The following is a 16,591-nucleotide window of genomic DNA, read 5'->3' on the forward strand; positions in this document are numbered from 1 at the left end:
GATGGGGAATATAGTGGGGGAAAGAGTACTTTTAAACAGAATGTTGAATTGGATTTGTGCCTGCACCCCTACTGTTCTCATTTGAATGTGTAAAATAGGGCTGATACCTGTACTTCGAGTGTGATCTTGTGAGCTGCTGAACACTTCCAAAGGGCCCCTCTGGAAGTGCTCTACATCTCACAGGGTCATGTTCTACAAGAGTAGTGCAAACCCTAATACAGTAATTTAATACAACTGACTTCAGTGGGTTGGCTCCTTTGCTTCAAGTTCTAACACAAATGTTCCTGTTTGCAGGTGGTGGTTTTATTCCAAATGTTACAATTTAGCTGGATTGTAGTCTTACAGTCAAAACTACTTCCTTCCATCTTGGGAACAATGTTCATTGAGTCCTTATTGCTACTTATGTAGCACTCTCATGTTCAAAGCAGTTTACAAATGCTAATTGCATTTTATTGGCTGCAGTTCATATTCTGCTATTGAGTAAATACTCTTAGGCTTATTAGTTAGTTTGCCCTTGTTATGGTTGTTTTGCTAATACATTTGATTTACGCTTGTAAATTTACAATCACATTTGATTTTTCTACTTACAAATTCATACATCTCCCTTATTGTATTATTTATTTATTTATGTAGTAAGTGATAGTATTTTTTTTACATTTATACAGTGGTGGTGCTTCAGAGGCCCCTAGGCACTACACAAACATAGAAATTGCAGTCTCTGCTCTAAAGAGCCAGTGAGATTAATACAAATATATTTTACTGGCAACCAAATACACTTCTCTTCAGCTATTTCCAGGGATGTGTTTTGCTCTCCACTCCCCAAAAGATCATGTTGCGCTTCTGCTCCTGTTGCCAAAATTCTAAGAATTCAGAATCAGCAGTTAAACTGATGTCTTCCTATTTAAGATCACAATTACAATAGGGCTGGATTTCCTCTCCCCTTTTTGTTAAAATCATTTTTGTGTGTGTGTCCATAAACCTGAAGAAACACCTATCCCACTGTTTGTGCTATATACTTTTAAAAATAAATAAATAAAGCCATCACAGAGTAATCGTACGTATTGGAGAAAGTTGTTGCAGCTCCCCGGTCAGATGTGTTCAGGAACTTAGACATTAGGTAAAGTTGGTTAAATCCTATTTTGTCACAATTATAGTTTCACCATTGCCTATTTTGCTTTTGAGCCTTATCACAATGTAGTTAGTAAAACTTTTCTTTCAAAAATCTTCTGCCATTCCTAAAGACCAGGTTGACTACTGATAACCCTTTAAAGGAACGTGCTATATGAATAATTTTTTTGTGATAAAACTTTTCTTTTTTTAAGGTGATGGTTGTGGACACACTGTTCTTGGCCCAGAAAGTGGAACTCTTACTTCAATAAACTACCCACAGACGTATCCCAACAGCACGGTGTGCGAGTGGGAGATTCGTGTAAAATCCGGACAGAGAGTGCAGCTCAAATTTGGTGATTTTGATATTGAAGATTCAGATGCTTGCCATTTTAATTACTTGCGAGTTTACAATGGAATTGGACCCACCAGGACAGAGATAGGTAGGAGCTTTTATGTCCCTTTGTTTTTTAATGTTTGAATGCTGTTGAGTGGGGTAGAACTTGAAAAATATGCATTCCTTACTATTTGTTTGCTTTCAGAAATACTTCTTAGTAAACTGTATTGACCATGAACTAATGTGTATTTAATAGTATACTCACAGTAAACTCTTCCCAAAATGCTAGAGGATTGTTATAATTACATTGAGTTCTAAGCAGGCTGGGACCTTTGTCTATCTGTGTGTATGTGTGCAGTGCCTAGTACAGTGAAGACCATCATGTAATAAATGATGAAATGGAATGAGATGTGTAGTGTATACAAGAGTCTCAAATAGGGGGAAGGAGTGAATTAGTGTAATAGAGCTATGGTATATTTTCTCCTATTCCCAGAGCAAGAAAATCATGCAAAATTTTTCTTACTGTGATGGCATCTGCTCTTCACAATATCAGAAGAAAATTGACTAGAATGCAGTCAATTTGCTAATGATAGCACTGTCCTAAAAGCACTGTTATGGAAGAGTTAACTTGTCGTTGTGCTATATGGTTTTCTGTTAGAAGGAAAGGGAGGGTAGAAGTAAAAATATAACGGTATAAAATTTAAGAGTAATAACCCAAAGAAAAGGAGTCTCCAGATTTTCTATGCAGATGCATTTTGGCTGTTTTACACTTTCTTCTACAGATATTTCTTTCGGCAATGGTGTGTTTTTGTATAATCCAAGCATATTGAAGTGGCTGAACCAAATCTTGCTGTAAAGGCACTCGTGGAATGCTGGCTTTTTTCAAGCTGACTTGTCTTACTGTTGCTACCTAGATGACTGTGTGAAAATAAGTATGTGCTCTGAGCCCTTGAGCCAGACTCACTCTAAAATAACAAAGCACTGAGGTCCTTAAATGGCAAGAAACATCCAGTCCTGATCAGTCTGTTACTCACTTTTACAAGTGAGTTAACTGACTTAAGTAAATGTTCTACTTCATTTGTTTCTTTTCTTTCGTCTTTCAGCTGTTTCCAGCTGGTGTGAGTATAATACGTTGAGCAGTATGTACTAGCAGATTAATTCATGGAACTAATAAGGATACTAAAAATTGCAGCCATGGCTAACACAATTTCTTGAATTTACATATTTGAAACAATAGATAGTGGAGATATTAGACAACTGACTCCCATTTTGACCCTGTCTCTTGATGTTGTCTCTAGGCAATTATCTCAGGCAAAAAACTCTAGATTATTTTTTAAGGTGGAAGGAATCTCAGTTCTGCCAAAAAACTCATAGGAGAGTGTTCAAGATTTTTCCTCTTCCCCACTAGCCTCTAAAAAACAGCCAGGAAATTCCAAGTTAAATTTCAGCTTTGCAAGCTTTGGATTTTGGGTTTTATTTATTGCACAATTAAGATCAGTCAAAGGATCTTAACTCTGAAGTGTCATCTGAGAACAACCCTAAACTCTGAGGCAGTCTTGTGCATCCATCTGTGTATGTTGAATACCCTTACCTCTTAATAACTTTTTTGGGGTCATGAAAGAAATGAAGATGGATAAAGTTGTCGTAAGGAACTATGGAATCAGAGTTATGGTTGTTTGTGACCCTGAATGTATTTTGTATACTTTCAGATTTTTTTTGTTTTGGTTTGGGATTTTGGGGGGGTTTGGTAAATTGAATCATTCATTTAGAATTTCCAGGCTTTTGATGTTTGTGGGTTTTTGGAAAACTACAAAATTCTCAAGTGTTTGTCTGAAGTGTTAGTTTTTCAAACTTAACTTTCAGTTAAATATTTGCCAGGGAATTTTCTTATATTAAAAATAAAATAGCATTATTGAGTGAAAGGAGTCCCCCCTGCTCAATTTGGAAGCTCAAGAGGGACTTGGTGAACCTTACAAGCCTTTCATTCTTCCTAAACAACCTCTCATCTTCATGTGGCTTGGTATCTCCTATTGCCATTTAGCCTCCTATGCCTTTCCTTTTTTCACCCCTTCAAGTCTGGGTTGCTCCCAGCAATCTACATCTGGGCCATTCACACTTTGCATGTATTATGCATATTTAAAAAGATGCACACATTTTTGAAATATGGACATGTATATAATCTATGGTTTTAAGTGTGCTTTATGTCTAATGCAATAGTTTTTGCATTCTCATCACACTCTTAATATCTGTATAAGTGTATGTATATAAATGCTAGAAGTCTAAATACTAAGATGGGTGAACTCGAGTGCCTGGTGTTAAATCGGGATATTGATAAAATAGGCATAACAAGAAACTTGGTGGAATGATGATAATCAATTGGACACGATAATACCAGGATACAAAATATATAAGAAGACAGAGTAAGTTGCGCTGGTAGCATTGTGCACAGTATATGGAAGAAAACATAAAGTCAAATATAGTAAAAAATTTTAAATGACTCAAACTGTACCATAGAATCTCTATGGACAGAAACTCCATGTGTGGATAAGAAGACTGTAGCAGTAAGAATATACTCCTGACCAGAATGGTGCCTGTGATTGTAAAATGCTCTGGGATATTAAAGGGGCTACAAAAACAGAAAACCCAGTAATAATGGGGGGATTTCAACTATCCCCATATTGACTGGATACATATCACCTCAGTATGGGATGTAGAAATAAAATTTTTAGCCACTATTTATGACTGCTTCTTGGAGCAGCTAATCCTGGAGCTCACAAGGGGACAGGCAATTCTTAAGTTTCTATATGGTCAGAAACGTGACAAGCCAAAATGTAACAGGAAAGCCTTAGAAAAGTGAATCAGAGGGAAACTTTAAAAACTGTGTATCTCAGAAAACTCTTCCTTTATCTTGCTCCAAAATATTCTACCCTATAATGAGATATGGAATGTGAAACTTCAGGTGTGTTGATTTATTTTTGGTGGATGTAGGGGTGAGTGGGAAAGTTTGAAAATCATGCTTATCATGGGAAGTTAGCTTTGTTAGCACTACTTCATAATAGTGTTCAATCCAGTATATGAGTGCTGTATACCACTAAATGAAAATAAATGTTCTACAAATACATCTACCTGCAAATTAGACCCATGTAAGTTCCACGTGCATTCTTATTTTGTAATTATTAAAAGGTACACAATACTGTTTATTGTGATCAGCTGTTAGTTAATGGAAAGATCCACAGTATAAATTTAGTGTCATTGTGCAGAGATTAACAAGGTAAAATTACAGCTGGTCAGCGAATACTGGGGGCTTGCATTACGTGAAAGAAAGGTATTTTTACAAAAGTCTTTTAAAAAGTCTACAAACTCAAACCACAGTGGAAATTCCAGTCAGAAATTCCATTTCTCTACTAGAATTTGTGGATCTGATTATTTTGTAGAACATCTCCTCCTTGCATCCAAAGAGCTCCACAAAAGTTGTGGCATACCTTAAATATCCGATGGAGAGAATCGTCCCTGAGGGAGTCATCCTAAGATAAAAAATATGGCTTATTACAGAAATAATGAAGGTAGACGTTGATTTTAGAAATACATTTTGCTGCTAAAAGAAACGTTCTTTTTTGTTATTATTTTAAAGCAGATTTTAACTGCTGTTGCTTATAACAAAACAAAAAAAAACCACCTCAAATATATCTTTTGACTAATATTGGCTAACTTCATCCCAGATTTCTACTTCTGGGGAAATTCTGTGCCATTGCACATGCACAGAATTCATGTCTACCAGCAGAATTTTTTGCTTCCCTGCAGAAAATGACCAGGAAGCAAAGGGAGGCCACAAGAGGGGTCATATGCCGAGGTAGTTTCTGGCACCTGGGGCAGCCGTTGGGGAGGTTAAACTCGGGGAGAGGGGACAGGACTGGGGATGCCCATGGGTGTAGTTGGGGGGGGCATAGCCCATCCAAATGTGGTGCATGGCTAGGGCACGCAGGGTCATGTGCCACTGCCTCTCCCCCATTTATGTGAGCGTAGAGGTGTCTGGGAAAAGGAGGGTTTTGCGACAGCTATCTGACTCTGCAGCTGGACACCACTTCCTTGGTCCTAGTGCCGGTTGTAGATTTTTATTAGTAAAATGTCAGTAAAAGTCAAATTACCAAACATACACAAAGCGATGAAAAAAATATTTCCATCAATAATCAAAATGTACAGATAGGCAAAGCAAGACAAATGCTGCATAAGCACTTACTAGAATTTGGTTTAAGGTTATTTACTTTGTATATTTTGACATGTGATGTTGACAATTTGTGTTTCAACAGTTATACAGCTTTTAACTTTTTGAATCTAAACATCTATGGTCATTAAATAATTATTGTCTGACACCCTCCTTCCTCTATAATTTCCCATAAGTGAAAATTTAAATAGATAAAAATAAAAAATGCTTTAAAATAGATATTATCTAGCAAAATTATAAAAAATAAAATAAAAACTGAATTTTGCCAAGCCTATGTATACTGCAAGACCAGCCATGAAGCTAGAAAAGGGGCTTGAAAAATTTCCCCAGTACTTACTAGCTCAAGGGCTAAGCCTACTAGATAGGGTGAAAAATACATGTGCTTGCATGATTCCATCTGCAAACTTTATCAGAAATGATTTTATATATGTTTTTCCAAGTGATTTATACTAATATTAAACAGAACTGGGCTGAGAACCAATCTCTTTAGGGCTCCACTAGAAACTCTTCCCCCACTCCTTGAGGATGAATCCATGAAATATTACATTTTGAGATGACATGTTATCCAGTTTTTAATACATTTAACGTTCACTAAAATCATCTCGAACAGTATCCAAAGCATTCAGATATTATCTTCCAACATTTTTTATTTAAAGGACATAAAGCAGACACCAAGGATACAACATGCCACTCACATTACATCATGCCAGTTGTGTTAAATGCATAGAGCCCTGAAGTTAGAAGAAGTCCAGAAGAAAGTTTCTTTTAAGCAAGTTTTTATATTTAATAGCAACAGCCACCTAATCCATATCTGGGTACCAATTAATAGTTGGAATGAGCTGATGTCTCACAGTGAGCATCTCAGGCTATCAGCTCTTCCTAATGGACTATTAATCCCCAGATAATGCCCCTTCTGTATTTTGGCTTAATATACACTTTACATTACATCTCCAAAATCTACTCCTAAGGGAATTGTGTGCCTAAAAGTTCTGAGAAAAAAAAAATCTGCACATAATATTTTAAAATGCTGCAAAACTCTTCAAATGTTATTTATCAATAAATAAATGTGGAAGCTCCAGCATGGCTGTGGGGAGCACAGGCCACTGGCTGCACGGAAGTGGGAGATCACCCTACAGCCTTCCTCACACTCCTGGACAGGGACTTGGCAGTGAGGCTGCACCTGATCCTGACACAGCTCAAGGGCTGGGCCTGTCCCAGAAACACCCCAGGGCCCTGCCCCTCTGCACCAGGCGCACAAGATACGGTTATACAGGCTCAGCCCAACAGGATCCAAGTGTGGAGGGGCTTAGTGGGAGGCAGGGATCCAGGTGTGGGGTGAAAGATTTCTGTGTGGGACAATCTGGGTGCAGGCAGCTCAGTGAGGGATCTGGATGCACAGGGACTCGTTGAGGGTTTCAGATGCAGGGACAATGGGACTCTTCGGAGGGGTCCAGGTGAAAGTGGCTGGGGCTCGTCAAGGTGGTCTGGGTGTGGGGGGCTTAGCAGGGGGGTCTGGATGCTGGGGAGTGGGGCTTGGTGGGGTGAGGTCTGGATGCAGCTAGCTGGGGCTCAGTGGGGTGAGAGACTCATCGGGGTGGTGGGGTTCATTGGGTGGGAGTTCGATGGGCTTGCTTAATGGGGGAGCCCCAGCTGCTGCCAAGAGGATGCCACATACTAGGCTCCCATCGCTATCCCCCTCTCTTCCCCATCCCATCCCCCTCTGCCTCATCACTCCCACATCCCCCTACACTATACCTTCCCCCCACTCTACCACCCCACTCCCATTCCCCTATTTCCTCTACCCACCCCGCTCTCCCTGCCCTGCCCAACTACAGGCACTCACCATTATACAGAAAACAGGATGGCTCCCAGCACACAGAAGGGGATTTTTTACTAATAAAAATCCTTCCAAGCGTAGGGTATACAGTGTTCACTAGGAGTCTGTGTCTGTGGTAAACGTCGGACTTCGCTGCCAATAAATGCTTTCCCAGGGCTAAAACCAGACAATATTTAAACCTGTTGTGTGCTCTCCAGGTCTTAATAGTATAGGAACCTGTTGTTTTAGTCTTGCTGATACTGGGACTTAATTCTCATGCAATCTGTCATGTTGTTGTTGTTGTTTCCTATTTAAGAATGGTAAAAGGTTTAGAAAACGTGACCTGAGCAAAGGTTAAAAAACCTGGATATGTTTAGTCGTGAGAAGAGAAGACTGAGGGGGATATGATAGTTCTTCAAATGTCTGAATGGCTGTTATAAAGAAGATGGTGATCGGTTGTTCTCTATGTCCACTGAAGGTAGACAAGAAGTAATGGGCTTAATCTGTAGCAAGGGAGATATAGGTTAGATATTAGAAAAAACTTTCTAGCTACAAAGATAGTTAAGTTCTGGAATACATTACCAAGGGAAGTTGTGGAATACTCGTCATTGAAGGTTTTTAAGAACAGGTGGGACAAACACCTGTCAGAGATGGGCTAGATTTACTTGGTCCTGCCTCAGTGCAGGGGGCTGGATGATCTCTTGAGGTCCCTTCACCCCTACATTTCTAGGGTTCTCTAATAGTCCTATTTAACTGTTATGCTGTTTAAGCTCGTGTTCATAGGCATCCCTGATTGAATCAACAAATGAAATGCATATGATGTCTGTACTCTCCGTCCATCTCAAATACTGAGCATGTTCTTCACTTACAATCAGTTCACTTTAGCCTCAATGTATTTAGAAAACTTAATTGAACTTACACTGAACATAAACAGATTTTTTTTAATGAGTTTTTTTTTCTTCCTAGGTAAATACTGTGGTCTGGGTTTTCAGATGGACAGTTTAATTGAGTCAAAAAGTAATGAAGTCACAGTACAGTTCATGAGCGGGACACACCTTTCTGGGCGTGGATTTCTTGCCTCCTATTCAACCACTGACAAATCAGGTATTTGTCAGATTCAATTAGTTATTCTGTGTAGTGATTAAAATTAAAGCTGTATAATGAGTACAAACTTATTTTTCTGTGTTCTCAACGTGAGCAGTGGATATCTAAAAATGCACACTCTTTTAGATGTTGTCTTAACACTTCTCAACTGTCCTACCCCCTGGATACACTAAGTTACTGTTCAGAGTGGGTTAAGCAATGAAACAGATGAAACAGTTGCTTTAGATAAAAGATTAAATACATTTGTTTGGAGTATAACAACCAAGATGCTGGATGAAGGGTCCTGAAAATTTTTTAGTGTAGATCACCTCTTTATAGAGTGGCAGTACCATGGAATTCTGATCCCATTCCCAGTCTCCTCTAATCCCTATGGTAACTGTTGCATTTTTCTACCTTTCTGTTTTCACACACATCTATCAGTTCCAATCTTTCTGTCTGATCTGCTCTTTGTTACCTTGCCCCTGCATCGTATCCTGTTTCCTTGCTCCCTCCAAGGAATCTTATGACTAGGGCCCAGCTGGTGGCTTCTTGTCAGTTTTTGTGCAAACAGCATCTTTGTTCCTCTTTCATGCTCTTATGGTGCCGTGGCCTGCAATGGAGGCGGCTATACGTGTTCTTCCTCTTTCTTTACATTTGCTTCTTCTGGTGTTCAGCCTAGACACCAATAGAAGTGGATGTAGAGCTACACATGATCCTCCAGTTCTCTGTGAACCACTAGCAAGTGTTCTGCAGGCCACAGTTTGAGAACCTGGTTGTTAAAGTTAATACTACAAAAAGGTGGATGAGGTCGTCTTTTCTTTCTGAAATTTTATTATGTGTTTTCTAATTTGACTTGCATAAATTTATGTGTATTTAAACTTGACAGTTCAGATTGACATAGTGGATAAACATGTCAAATTTTAGTTGTCACTCTGATAATGTGGGAAAGGCCCTCCTGTGTTCTGTACTTTATCCTGCTTCACTTGTGCAAGACTGTCATATGTTAAAACCCAGAACCCAGTACTAATTTCATCCTCTCTATTCAGTTTCCTCTTGTAAGCAGAGTATAAGAATTTCTGACTGTAGTGTAAAAACACACTACAGTGCACTTACAAGCATTCTGTGAAGCATTACCAGGAATAATTAAAATTAAACTATGCAAAATAAATGAATAAGATCAATTTTGTAATGTTTACATGCTAAATTCTCAGTGGATTTCCAAGTCATTAGTACAAATTATCAAGGTTCTACTGTACCATAAAAGATTCACAAATTAGTATGTTATTTAACAAATACATTGTTTTTCATTCAAAGACTTTTTTGATTGAACCACACACAACTGGTGAGTCTGAGAGATTCAATTTGATGGGCTTCGTGTACTTTAAAAAAAATTGGTTAAAATTGGTTGTCTCTATCTTTTTCTTGACTTAAAATTTTTTTTCTTTCCAGACCTAATAACCTGTTTAGACAATGCAAGTCACTTTTCTGAACCAGAATTCAAGTAAGACTGCTCGGCTTGTTTTTTCCCCCCAGCACTACGGTTATTTTACTGTGGTTTTATTCATGCTGTTACACACATCGTCTTCCACTTTGTTTCAAACAGAGTCCTTTGGATGGTGAAATTTAAATGTTAAATGACAAAATTGTTAGTTCTGACCTTATAGTTTCCAAAAATGAAGATAATCATTTTAGTATGCAGTAGAACCTCTCTAATTTGCACTAAATGAACACACAGAAAAATCAGCAGTGTCCTCACTTTCCGGCTAATGAGGGCTCATGTTACTAAGAATTCATTGCTTTTACAAAATAAATTACAAAATGTGCACTAGATAAAGAGAAGTATTACCTTTAATACTCATGTCACTGTTTGCAGTCCCAATGACCACTATAATCACTTCCCACCCACACACTGTTTTTTTAGTCCCTGGAGGAACTGTGGTAACGCTCCCCCCTGGAGTAGAATACAGTCCCTAAAGATACTGTGTGTGGTTGCTATATCTGTCACAACTTAAATCTAACATACATTTTTCAGATGATAAAAGCATATTTTGTGATGCATAAGCCCTTGCTTTTCTATTATTTATTCACTTACTAATTTATAAAATTAATTTGCCATTGGTCTCACAATTAGTGTGAATTAATGAGGTTCTACTGGGACGTAATAGGCAGTTTTGTTCTTTCAGGTAAATGGTAGACAAGGCTGGACATCAGGAGACTTGTTTTTCCCAAATAAAGTGCATCATTTAAAGCTACAAAGTATTGTAAAGCCAATAAATGAATTTGGGTTACATTTTGGGGGGCCTATAAACTCATGGCACCACCACTCTTTCAAGATTTTACCTTTGCAATCCAAATCAACAGTTTGCCCCATTCAGCAGAGCGCTTAAACACTTGAGCAAGTCCCATTGACTTTACTGGGACTTGATCACATGCTTAAGTACTTTGCTGAATAATGTATTCCAAGTTTCTTCCTCAAGTATTTGCTTTTTCTTATTTTGTGATAGAAACCGGCACTAGAAGGTGAAACATGTGCTTTCATCAGCAATACAACTATCCTGCCTCCTGCTTTCTATGCTCTAAAAGCATTAGCTGAAGTCAACCAGTTTCTTATGATTAAAGCACTATATGAAGATATTCTGTAATGTACACTTTTCAGAGATACCATTTTAAAGTATAACGTGTGTGTGTGTGTAATTATATATATAAAAAATAGTATAAAATATTAAGTGCGTGTGTGTCTATATATACATATATATATGTATATAGACACACAGTTTAAAAGTTTATAAAATAAAATGAACACTAATGCTAGAATTCTGGATTCTGATTTGAAAACTTCAGAATTTACAGATGTTATGTAGTGTTGATACCAGACATAGGGATATATACTTATTAAAAATGTAGTTAAAGCACATACTTTCATGACATTCCTGTCAAATGCCTGGTTTTTACTGTTCTAGATCTTTTACTGAATATATATTTCTGATTTATATGTAGTGTTGTCGTAGCCATGTTAGTCCCAGGATATTAGAGAGAGAGAGAGAAGGTGGGTGAGGTAATATCTTTTATTGGACCAACTTCAGTTGGTGAGAGAGACAAGCTTTCGAGCTTATACAGAGCTTCAGTTCACGTCTGGGAAACATACTGAGTGTCACAGCTTAAATACAAGATAGAACAGATTGCTTAGCCTAAGTAGTTAACATTTTTCAAGGGGCCATTTTTAACGGGCCACTTCACCTTGAAAGGCCCCTTGAAAGATGTTCTCTACTTGTACTAAACAATCTGTTCCACCTTGTATTTAGCTGTGATGCTCTGAGTACATTTCCCAGAGCTGAAGAAGAGCTTTGTGTAAGCTCAAATCCTTGTCTCTCTCTCACCAACAGAAGTTGGTCCAATAAACAATATTATCTCATTCACCTTGTGTCTCTATTTCTGACTTGACAGCTGTCTCAAATTATGACACATGGATAGGTGGTAGTTTTAGACCACATTACAGTCCTAACCAAATGGTAAATTGTCTGTTCATGGTTTGAGATGCAAAATTTTAAATTACAATGTGCTGCTTGCTCTTTTTAAAGTGAAGTGCAATGGCATGCATATGTTGACTACATATCTCCTTTTCTTCCAGTAAGTATTGTCCAGCTGGATGTGTGATTCCTTTTGCTGATATTTCTGGCACTATTCCTCATGGATACAGCGATGTAAGTAAATTTAGACAGTACAGTATATTCACTTTAAGTTTGATTAAATTCTGCACTTTCTGATAAAAATCTGCTACATATGTTTGTTTTCTGTCAGCTCTATTTCCTTGGCTCTGGGAGTAGATACTTCCTAATGTGACATGCTACTGATTTTGCTCAGCTGCTTAATGGCTGGAGCTCCGGATGTTGCTGTCTCCAAGAAGTGGTTAAACACTTCATGCTCTTACATTTTGATATCTGCTGAGAAATGTGGATCACTAGAATAATCTTCATTACTTCCCATTTTATTTCTGTTGGCTGGCTGTCTCAAGCCTGTAATATTCAGGTTCCTAGAGAGGAATCTGACTTCTTAATGGCGTCCTCTGATTTCATGACACTGTAATGGATCTCAATAAACAGCAGTCATATTTTAGCTCTTCCTCACAGAATGGAGATGGATCATGTGCACTACATTGTACTCTGGCAACAAAAATAGCTGATTATCTAGTGTTTCCTCTTGTAATGTGTATAAAAGCATCTAAGTTGTGTATGTTTAAGTGCTAAAAAGTGTATTCTGTGCTGTCTGTTGTCAGAGATGAGATAATGTGATGAGTGGTGCTCTGTCAACAAATAAGTATGTAGCCCTCAGAATTGTATAGTGAGCAACTATACCCTTCCTGCACTTTCTGTTAAGAGAAACAGATTACAGTAACCAGTTTTTTCATCCCTGGCTTTTAGAATATGTAAATATGTATATTCTCCTTACCTAGTCTAACCTAAAAGATTCTCAGGAAAATAATCTTAAACTGAAAATCACTTGCATCACCTCAGTATGTAAGTTCCAGCTGAAGATCTTATTCGAGCATAATGTTGTATTACATACACTTCCGTTACACTTTTCTTTTAGAAAACAGAAAAATGCAAAGCTGTACATTTCATGTCTTATACATTCAAAAATGAATGGTGCCTGTGGGTAGTGGGGAGACAATTAAATAATAGCAGTTTCTTTATGGCATAAAAATTCTGAAATAGTTTGGAAAAAAAGAATGTGAACATTATTTTCTATTTTCTTCGAAGTCCTCGTCACTTTGCATGGCTGGTGTGCATGCAGGAGTGGTGTCAAATATTCTGGGTGGCCAAATCAATGTTGTAATCAGCAAAGGCATTCCATATTATGAAAGCTCTTTGGCTAACAATGTCACCTCAAAAGAGTAAGTATATTTGCTCTGTTGTTTTCATATATTTAATACTTACCTCTTGGTAATAGGAGATGTAAACCAATCTGTGATTATCAGTTGTATCAAGGGAAAACTTTAAACTAGTGAAGTTACCCATCCATAGGAATGGTGGATTCTGTTCTAAGTAGGTTCTTATGCTGTACTCGTTTTTGTGGTATATGATTTCCTGTCCAAATTATTGTAACATCTAGGCCATAAGTGAAAATTAAGACTTCATTGCAAAACTAGCGACTCTACCTTCAAAAATATATGGAACGACCATAAACTCCTAAGTTTTTCTTTCAAATAATAATTTGATTGAATATATGCTAGTTTTCACTGCTACTTTGTAGTTTGTTGTCATTCATGTATATAATAAAACAATATTTTTGTAATTCTTAGTTCAGTTTTGTTACAGTAGGGTAATTTTTTTTTCCTTTTCCATTTAAAAAAAATAAATAGCCAGGGAAGGTTTATTTAATTTTTTTATACCTATTTCAGTGTAAAACTTCAGTTTGAATCTCAACAGCTGATACTATAGCATGTCCTATGGCTGATTGATACACTGAGGAAAGAGCAGGTAGTTGCTCTTTGTTTACTTGAAACCTGTTTTTCAAGGCTGATGGCTCAGACCAACCTGAAATCCATTGTGGTGTGTGTTTGGACTAGTAGATCATTGTCTGTTTTGAGACCCCCGTCTACATTTGGGACATTTTCTGAAAATTTTCTGCCATTGCTAACCCGCTGTTCAGCCCCGTTGATGACAGCAGTGTTGGGAGCCCTAATGTAGAAAGACTGCTGGCTGCTTCTGGCATTTTGAATACTGTATCATGTAAACATCTTCAGAGCAAGTTTAATTGGTATGGTGTAAATGCCAGTGTCCTACTCTAGGGGTACATCCACACTACCCGCCGGATCGGTGGGTAGTGATCTGTCTATCGGGGATCGATTTATCGTGTCTCGTCTAGACACGATAAATCGATCCCCGAACGCGCTCCCCGTCGACTCCCGAACTCCTCCAGGGCAAGAGGCGGAAGCGGAGTCTACGGGGAGCCGCGGCCGTCGATCCCGCGCCGTGAGGACTGGAGGTAAGTCGATCTAAGATATATCAACTTCAGCTACGCTATTCTCGTAGCTAAAGTTGCGTATCTTAGATCGATTTCCCCCTTCCCTCCCCCCCCCCCCCAGTGTAGACCAGCCCTAGGGCTCCCAACGTTGCAAATACCAGTGGAGCTGAACCAGTGTTGGTCACAGTGGGAAATTTTTAGAAAAAGTTAGTTTAGACAGGACCTGAATGAGCAGTGAAATAGATTTTTTTTTTTTTTTTTTTTTAATGGATTCATAGTCATGTTTTCTTCTGAAACACCAACATACTGTGTTACGGAGTCTGCAGGACTTTGAGTATTAAAGGATTATCTATTGTCAGAAGATCAAAAACTGAACTGGGCTGCTGGTATTTGTCTAAATTTGAAGCATCAGTGCTCTTTGAAATATCAGAACTCGTAGAACAGAGCTTAGTTCAGTTTGATCTGTTGATGTTTCAAGTGTAGTCGTGCCTGGACATTTGGTACTTAGAAGAAGGATATTGCACAATGCAAATTGAGAGTAACGTGGTGGTCCTCTTGATTTAGAGCCTTCTGGTCTTACAAAACCCCAGTAATGAGAGAAGGTTTGGGTGGAGGGAGCTGACCATTGTTTTCTTGTTCAGCTTCATCATTTAGATAGTCAAATATTTTTAATTTGCTCTTCTTCTAGATATATCATTAGCTGCACTTTTATACTTACATTTGAAATCTTTTAAACTAGGTGGTATCTTCTAGGCCAGGTTTCAGCCTGAAGCAAAGATGTTTTAGCACTGTCAGTATGAACCATTATCCATAGTGGTGGTAACAGGTGCTACTTCAATAAGAAAAAATATTTGGACATGAATAGGTTCTTGGTGGGATGCAGTAGTAGGGGAAAAATAAAATTGAGAACAATTTGCCTTAAATGTTCCAGTGACAGCCACAAAAATAGATTTCTTTTTGTTTTTTTGCAGAGGACTATTATCTGTAAGTCTCTTCACGTTTAAGACTAGTGGTAAGCATATCACTCTATGAACTGCATATTGATTTTTGATATAAACTTAGAGTGGGACACGTTTTTTAAAAAAATGGGCCTGTTGTGCTTGCAACTGACATTTATTTTTATTGTATTAATAAAATAGTACCTTTTAGATCTTTGTGTTTTCACTGGATTATTGTGAGGACTGGTCAGAGTTTGAGGACTTGGAGTATACAAATAAATGCTGAGTATGGTTGGTATCGATACTATGTCTAATTTAATGAGATCCTTTAATTTAATTCAGTTGCTCTGAGTCATATTTCTACTTACTCATTCCTAAATTAAACCTCTCCATTACTAGGTTTGAGACATGTAAAATGTGTTCCCTCTAGCCTCCGAAGTTATTGTTTAGCCAAGTTATAATTATTTGGCTCTTTAAATTTTTCCACATATGCCAATATTCAAGAAGGTTTTTTTGTCCTGCTACAGAAAGAGACAATCTTTTACCTTTTTGTTGCTTTTTTACTATAGTTTAAAATATAAGAATAAAATTATTGTAAGTGTATTCTAAAAGTGGAAAGGTCAGTATTTGCTCAGTTATTCTATATTTGTAGCAGTTTTTTACATTCTATTTCTCTGTTCTGTTTTGCTTCATCCTTAAAGCTAATTTGTTGCCTCTTGCTGAGTGTTAACTGAGTTTTAAAAAATATAATGCTCAAGCCCCTTAATTTGTATTCTTCTGTGTTCTTATCTTTCTGGTATTTTGATGCCCAGAACTGAATGTAACATGCCAATCCAGATTCTTTCTTGCCAGAGCCTTAACAAGAAACTGTCACATCCTTGCTATGCCAATATGAATGCCTCTGCACATAAAGCCACAAATTTCATTGATCCTTTTTGTTGGTGCATTGCATTGAAAACTCTCATTCTATTGCTGTCCAATATAATCAGTCTTGTACTTTTCAGAGCATTACTGCTTTCCATGTTTTACTCTTCCTTCCAATATCTCTTCCAGATTATTTTCTCCAAGATACATTAGCTGATGTTTTCCAAACTGAATATAACTTTTCTGTAGGTCACTTTTTT

The 16,591-nt window shown here is 37.7% G+C and overlaps 1 protein-coding gene across 1 annotated transcript in view; it reads left to right on the top strand.

Moving 5' to 3' along the window:
- DCBLD2 (discoidin, CUB and LCCL domain containing 2) overlaps window positions 1-16,591 on the top strand; it is a 74,663-nt gene that overhangs the window by 19,982 nt on the left and 38,090 nt on the right. The window contains exons 2-7 of the mRNA XM_008178201.3: window positions 1,323-1,550; window positions 8,449-8,586; window positions 10,015-10,066; window positions 12,194-12,266; window positions 13,323-13,456; window positions 15,501-15,541. Of these exons, the coding sequence (XP_008176423.2) occupies window positions 1,323-1,550; window positions 8,449-8,586; window positions 10,015-10,066; window positions 12,194-12,266; window positions 13,323-13,456; window positions 15,501-15,541 (666 nt within the window). The remainder of the gene's footprint in view (window positions 1-1,322; window positions 1,551-8,448; window positions 8,587-10,014; window positions 10,067-12,193; window positions 12,267-13,322; window positions 13,457-15,500; window positions 15,542-16,591) is intronic.

Source organism: Chrysemys picta, chromosome 1 (genome assembly GCF_011386835.1).
Source record: "Chrysemys picta bellii isolate R12L10 chromosome 1, ASM1138683v2, whole genome shotgun sequence".
In the NCBI taxonomy this organism is placed as follows: domain Eukaryota; kingdom Metazoa; phylum Chordata; order Testudines; family Emydidae; genus Chrysemys; species Chrysemys picta.